This window comes from Odontesthes bonariensis, chromosome 13 (assembly GCF_027942865.1).
Source record: "Odontesthes bonariensis isolate fOdoBon6 chromosome 13, fOdoBon6.hap1, whole genome shotgun sequence".
NCBI classification, from domain to species: domain Eukaryota; kingdom Metazoa; phylum Chordata; class Actinopteri; order Atheriniformes; family Atherinopsidae; genus Odontesthes; species Odontesthes bonariensis.
The window spans coordinates 19547059-19554815 of record NC_134518.1 but is presented as its reverse complement, the minus strand read 5'-3'; the positions used below and the strand labels follow the sequence as shown (position 1 = coordinate 19554815).

The 7757-nt window shown below is 39.0% G+C and overlaps 1 protein-coding gene across 26 annotated transcripts in view; it reads right to left on the bottom strand.

The window, feature by feature from the left end:
• Window positions 1–7757, bottom strand: part of LOC142397747 (protocadherin alpha-C2-like) — a 192766-nt gene continuing 185009 nt past the window's right edge. For all 26 annotated transcript variants that reach the window (XM_075481358.1, XM_075481370.1, XM_075481363.1 and 23 more), the window contains exon 4: window positions 1–3131. In XM_075481358.1, the coding sequence (XP_075337473.1) occupies window positions 2827–3131 (305 nt within the window). In that variant the 3' untranslated portion in view covers window positions 1–2826. The remainder of the gene's footprint in view (window positions 3132–7757) is intronic.

Here is a 7757-nt window from a genome sequence, read left to right as displayed (position 1 = left end):
TATTTTTAAGAAAGAAAACTTTATTTGTGATTTATAAACCAAACACATTACCACCGTAACCATGTAGGTAAAATGAAAAGGCAGAAAATAAATGAGAGAAATTAAATTCACTACTCCACTATCACAGTTGATGAGAGGGTGTACATAAAAAAGGTTTTACAACAGATCTCTGCTGATCCAGTTTGGATAGCACATCGCCACCATATTTCACCACCATACATTGGGAAAGAAGGACAGCATGAACGCTCACTAAACACAAGCATACACTAACATATACTTTTTTTTTGTTTGTTTTATTTCTTTTGTTTTTTTACACAGGATTTTTTTTTAGTTATTTTTTTTATAAGAGTGAGAGGGAAGAGTTAGCTCTTCATAGGATCATACATAATTCAGTTACAATAATACAGTGTTAGATCATCATGTCAAAGCCAGACACAAAGAGTGATATTTTTTTCCTTTTTTTGTTATTTTTCTTGCTTTGCTTGTTCTTTAAAGCAAATCCATTGCTGGTAAAATAAAAATAATAAACTTGCGTTGAAAGGTATCACACTATAGCATTTACAAATATCTAAAGAGGTTCAGTGGATGCCATACAACATCTGTGGAACGTGAAGCTTGTAGTACATAGATGTTTGGCAGAGACAGCAGTACATACAAATATCTCCTGTGTGAGTAATGAAGAAAAATGATAATACAAAATAATAAAATCATAGCCATCTATCTCTATATATATTTCTCTATATAGTATGTGTTTCCTTAGAGCAGTACATGCAGCAGCCACTTAATGGAGTGACGTCATACTGAGCCGCAAAACTCTGGGGACGTGGCAACAAGTTACAGGCAAGAGGAGGGGAACCAACAGAAGTAGGCCTTGAGGCAAAACCTTTTTCTAAACCTCCTGAGAGAGGGTTGGTGGGATACAGCTGTGGGATGTAATCCCTAGATGCCAATGTTTTCTTCAGTTTTAGTTACTAATGTAAAGACAATCTATGAAACATCTACGCTAAATTTACAGCGTACATAGAAGCTAATATGTGACTCAATGTTCCTAAACAATCAAGTTGGAGAACCTTTCTTCTCTTGTACATGGAAGCGATAGGGCCAGCCCATGGCACCTTTATCCCAGTTCTTTACAATCCCCGTAATTCGCCTCATCCCACCTAGTCCCCTCTCACCAGTGGCTACTAACAGGAAATAAACCACATACTGTAGTATTCACAAGTTAAAAGCACTGAACCATTTTACAATTGAGAAACATCTGACAAGGATTCAGACCACAGGCCTCCGACTGGGCCTCTCCAGGCCTTGTCCACATTACTCCATGCTGTTCTCAGCACACCACAATGTTCAGAGCAGGCCATTCCCAGGACTGATCCTGAGCAGGCGTCAGGGGCAGTGCATGAGAGTAAATGAAGGTGGGCATGTAAAGCATAAAGCAGTTAAAGCTTTGAAGGAAAATAAAATAAAAACGCTAGAGCATGTAATAATGAATCTCATTAAAGAAAAAAAAAATAGAAGAACAGATTCACAAACATTACTGTTATGTAAAGAGGCAAGATGGCTAACAAGTGGGAAAAAATGGTATGAGGAAAGTCTGCTCGTGGCAGCTTGGGGCAAACAAGTAGGTGAGCATTTGTAAACTCAAGGTACTAGGTAAGGACTGGTTGCTACCAAACATTCAAAGCAGAAAGCATTAGGCTTTTGCTGCAGCAGGGGGAGAAGAGGTGATATCAAAATCTCTCCTAATGTTCTGTGAGGTTTCATCAGAGTCCACTGTCTGAATGCTGACTCCAGCCAGCTAGGCTGAACTTTCCGTTCGGTGATCCTCAGAAGAATGTGAGGTATCTTCTTATCTTTTCTCCCTCTTTCTAGTGGTCTTTGTATTCCTCATCTGGGGTTCAGGCAGCAGATGAAGCTCCTTGAGTCATTTCAATGCAGTGAGCATAAACAGAGTGATTGCAAAGGATACCGCCTCCATCCTGAGAGAGTTGATGTAATTTGCGCCTCAGAGGTGACAGGTGCAGGGCAAAGAGCACATTTCTTTTTTGCCAGTGGATTCTCTCCTATGTTCTATTCATCTCCCTCTTTCTGGGCCTCAAGTGCTCTCAGTGTCCACATTGTCATGGCTAAGAAGTTTGTGTTTGCATGTTTGAATGTGTAAGCATGCATGTGTGCATGTGGTTTCATTGAGATTTCAGGGAACACTGTTGGTAATTACCAGTGGAGTCTGCAGTAGTGTCATATTAGCCTTAGTTTTAGTGACTCTTGCCTGTGCTATTTACAAGTAGAGTGTGTCCAGCTTCAGACTGCACACACCAGTGTCAGTCTGCATCATGTTTCTTCTTTTCCTTGGCTGGCACAGCTTTTTGTTTTTCTTGTACAAAGTATTGGTCTCCTTGATGAGAGAATGGTTTACACATTAGAATTGGGGAAGGGATAAGACAGAGGTGCCAACATGTCCAGTGGGTTGAGGGAGAAACATTTCAGAAAAGGGCAAAGTTTGGTAATTCCTCTCTTTAAAGGATGACATGAGTTGACTCAGAGTGTATAGGCACATTGGGGATTGGAGAAAAATCAATAATTTTATTGAATATTGTATCATTTATCATATAAAGGCAAGATCAATATTTCCTCAGAATGTAACTGAGAGTAAAATATATTTTGGTAAGGCCAGGATCTCAAGAAAGAGAGCTTTAAAATGTCAGTGATAATAGGTAATAAATTAAACAGTTAATGAAAAAATTTATTTTTTCCCAGTGAACTTTGGTTGGTACCTCTGTTTTAGCAACACCCCTTTCTTTTTTCCTATTTTCACTTTCTGCTCCTCTACTCATCATCATCCTTTCCCTTATCCTTCTTGTCTTTCTTCTCCTTCTTCTTCTTCTTTTTCTTCTTGGCCTCTTCTTTCTTTCCAAAGGTGATAAAATCACTCTTGTCGTCCTCTCCTCCCTGGTTCTGCCTGATGGATATTATGGCAGGGGAGCCAGGGATGATGAATGCTTCTGGGGGAACCTCACCAGGCTTCAGGTGCTGTGGGGGTGCACCAGGGCCGCCTGGGCCGTAGCGGAAGTGCCAGCTGTTGCTGTCTACGCCGGCACCCATAGGTGGTGAAACCTCTCCTCCTTCACCTTCTGAAAAAAACAATAAAAGATGGATAATTAATTATTTTTCCTATCAATTTTCTTCAAACTAATATATTTTGAAACTTTTTTCCACAACATTTTGATTTCTTGTCTTAGTAATATGAAGTTAATATGAGTTAATATGAACAAATCTTACCACCGAGTTGCATTTTTTTTTTTAAAACAACATGACCATACCCACATAGTGATCAAACTCTTACTTTACTGTGTTGGAATGTATCAGTGTTCAGAAGGTAATACCATGAAATACAGTCACTTTGTTTCTCTCCTCATAGCAGTGACCTACTTGCCACACTTGCTTCATATATTTCCTTTACTTCTCCAACTCCATTTTTGAGCTCTTACCAAAGGGGAGATTAACTGAACATGGCTCCAACCAACCAGAAGGAACAGTGTCTTGGAAAAGAAACCGGACCTGATGCAGAACCCAGGGAAAATATACCAGCCTCTAATATCATTTTACTCTAGTATGACCCACCAAGCCTCAAGTTGTACACTACAGTGCAATTTGAAATGTAATTCTTTTTTTTTTTTAAATTGTGCACCTTTGTCTTGTTTTTGCTTCCAAATTAAACAATTTTAAATACCAACCATCAGTAAGATCTATTTATGAAACAAATCAACAGTAAACATAATTTTTCCGCTGTGGTATATATTCCGAATCAATTATAATCACGCACTGCTTTTAAGCTCTTCTTTGTGCAGGGAAATTACCAAAGATGAAAGACACAGTAGCTCTTTATCCCATCACTAAAGTCAGTTGTGAGTTTCAAGAATACCTTTCAGGTTAGAGGTGAAATTATTAGGTGAAGATGAAGTGAAAGTTAAAGGACAATTGTTTTGACATTGGATTGCTTATTTAGGTAATTTTTCAAGTTAAAACAAAAAAAATATTCCTATAACTTTATTATAATTCAATCTGCACATTTATTGATGTTTAAAAACACTCAATTCAATTTATTTTGGACAGTTGACTGGACGAGCTATTGTCAAACATTATGTTGGGCTTTAGGATACTGTGTATATATTTCTTCACTCTATTTCTTTCTGGATTTTTCTAGACTAAGCCCTTCATTGAGAAAGTAATCACAGATTCATTTAATAATCAGAGCCTTGTAGTCTGATATGTTGTCAATATGTTTAGATCCAATTGCTATTTTTAGCTACCATACAGAATTATTTCATTTTGATATTCCCCAAAATCCATCCACCCATACATTTTCAATACCAGCTTTATCCAATTTAGGATCATGAGAGGTGGAATACAGGAGTCTGTCCCAGCTGCCACTGGGCGAGAGACAGGGTACACCTTGGACCGGTCACCAATTCATCACAGGACCAACAAATGAGACACAAAACAAAATCATGCATTGGTCACACTCACTCCTATGGCCAGTTTAGGATTTAGAATCACCAATTAACTCCTAAAATCTCTGAAGATTTCATTGTCTGTGACAACAAAGCTGCAAGAGTTGCAGAGAGTACAGATCGTTTGACAAAGAGACTGAGAAGATTAGGACAGGACAGGCTAAATCCAGACAGTACTTTTGCGACATGAAGACACTGAGACAGTAAAAGTCACATTCATTTACAGAGTCCTCATCTGACTCCCCAAGCAGAGGCATGGAACTGATTCTATAATCGCAATAGTAACGCAGAGATAGAGGAAAATCAGCACAAAAACACTGAATGAGAACACAGAATACTGGAATTTTGGCTGAGCTTTCCTCTGAAATATCCCGTCTTGTCTCTGTGATATTACCTGCCGAAGCCAATGTGATAACTTGATGAGACAGCGGGGCCTATGTGCAAACTTACATTTAAAAAGCAAAATACCCTGGAGAATGATGAGTCATGCAGAGTGCAGACAAATGGAAAACAGAAAAGGAGTGAATAACACTTATGGAAATGGACAATATCTTATTCTGGATTTAAATATAAAGATGGGATTTTGGGCAGCACTGTAGATAGATCGTATTCAACTCTGGTGCAAGTCAAAATGTAACATTTTAAAATAGTTGGTTCATTATCAACTTGTGGAATGAAATTTACCGACTACATTGATGAATAGTGATATAAATTTGACTATAGAAATAAACTGCACATCTGTTCCTTCTGTATTTACCAACACACAACTCTTCACGTGTAATCACTCTCTGCTTTTACTTTTTCCCTTTTCTTTGCATCTCTTCTTTCCGAATGGTGACAAAAAAAAAAAAAAAAAATCACCTCTTCAAACAGTGATCACCACATCACTGCTTCTTAAATTGTCGATTGCAGTTGCAGAGCAAAAATCCGTCCCTTGTCTCATCTCCGTTCCTCTTGCAAAACCTCCTCTTTTCCTGCCACCCCAACCCTTTCCTTCTACCTCTCATTTTCTCTGACCTTTCTTCTAATCTAGTGTGAAAATGCAATCAGCCAAAACCCATCCCTCTCAGTTATTGACGCAAGTCCTAATCATGCCTATCAAAGTTTATGGCAACACTAATGTGATTGGGTATTAAACAGCTTGTCCATCAATGATAACTACCAGGCACATTAGAGATACTGATGGTTATCTGTTTCATGACTGTTGCCTCTCACAATACACCTGCAACCTGCATCATTTTAACCCCGCTGCCTTATGTATGTGATGCTAAAGGGATACAAGCCCCTATAATCAATTACATTGCATTACAGGAAATTATGTTTTCTGTATGCTCTTCTGAGTTTGATTTCTGGAGTCTTCAGTCCTGCTTCTCTGTGTGTGTGAAAGTCCCTTTGCCCCCCTTGTGCCTTCAGAGGTTTTCACAGTCACTTAAATCACCCAAGCTCCATTTTGCCATGTCTGCTTTATTCATCCACTTGTCTTGCCCTATCATCAGCCAGTTGGGCAGAAGCACAGTGGAGTGGAGTGCAGTGCAGCGTTACATAACAAACTGAAGAGGAGGAGGAGGAGGAGGAGGAGGAAGAAGAGGTGCCAGAAAAAGCAAGGGCAAAGATATAAAACACGATGCTCACATGAAAAACTGAGGGTAGGAAAAAAAAAAAAGATTAAAAGATCCCCAAGTTGTGATTCTTCCCGCACTCCAAAACCCTGTGGTGGGACCACACCCTTTCCAAGATGGCACCTGCATCTGCTGTATTGTGTTGTGCAGTGCGTGTGCGTGTGCATGTGAACATTCAGATGAAAGAAATATATGATGTTGCTGTCTACTCAGAAATCTAATTTTTATTCATGCGTCCATGTTTTCACTGCAACGCTTATGTGGTGATTGAAGAAAACAATTGAGTGCCCGTATAAATTACCATATATCCCTGAATCTGCTAACAGTAATAAAACAGAGACATAGGTGACGGTAAAGATACAACACTGATGGCTGGTAGCAGCCCTTCAGAACAGTTTTAAATTCAATATACATACATATGTGTGTGTGTTCCTGTTTAGGTTTCATACCAGACCGAGCACCTTGTTATCTGCTCCTAGCTAGATCATGCGGCATGTGGTGGATACACTCGGTAACCCAGGGAGAGGAGTTAAAATTATAAATAACCTTGTGAATTTTGCTTGTGAGAGTTTGTCTCTGCATGTACAAAATATAGTGTTGTTGCTGAGCGAAGAAATTGATTTATACTGCCGAGAGGGAAAAAGTGAGAGAACTGGCAGGATATTTAAAGGCAACAACAGAGATTGAACTAAACAACAGAGTGACAATAGAGGGGAAAATATGACTGTGTCAAGAATAGGAATCAGATGGGGTGGAGTGAAAATGTCTCACTTCTATACTGTTCTTTCTTACCTATGTGATTGAGACAAAATAATTTACTTATTATATTAACTTAACTAAAAGACCATGACATAAAGTCTTGAATTTGACTGCTCCCACCTTTAACTTCTTTACTAAAATTTGTATCCTTTTATTGCTAGAAGAAATTACTTAGAATTAACACATCCAAATGCACAACTCCTTCCCGATTTTAATGACAAAGTAAATGCAAAATAATGAAGTATGGGTAGTCAATGCACGGTGAGTTTTGAGTTATTGAAGGTACAAAATGCAGCCCAAATCCTGCACCAAAGTCTGTTGCAGTTGATTACTGTTAACTACCTAATCAAAACTGCCTTTCTCTGCATCTCTCTGTATACTGAATATTTTAGTATGCGTTTGCATAAGCTTTAGGATGATACAGAAAACTGTAAACCTACTTCCGCCTCTGCAGTAAACCACCGCCCTTAGTGAATGTAGGTCACTCTCCTTCCGTTATTCACTCCTCTGTTATCTTCCTCCCTTAACAACTCTCACCACTAACTCTCACTTTCCAAACATGTCTTCTGCTTATTTAACTCACTGCCTCCTACTCGATTTCATCTTTTGCACTTGAACATGCATTTCGCATTCCTTTATCTTGTGTTTAATGTAATGCTACTGTTTCGTTTTCATTTCCCATGTCTCCCTTATTTTAGTGCCTCTTTTCCTACACCATATGTTTGCACCTCCTAAAATATAACACCTCCCCCCAATGTCCTCCCTCTCCTGCCAATACCAGGGGCCATGAATGGTTGCCATGGAAACAACATCTTCCTGTGAAGCAGGAGGACATTGGTAGAAGTCATGGTGACAGTGCTTATGCTGA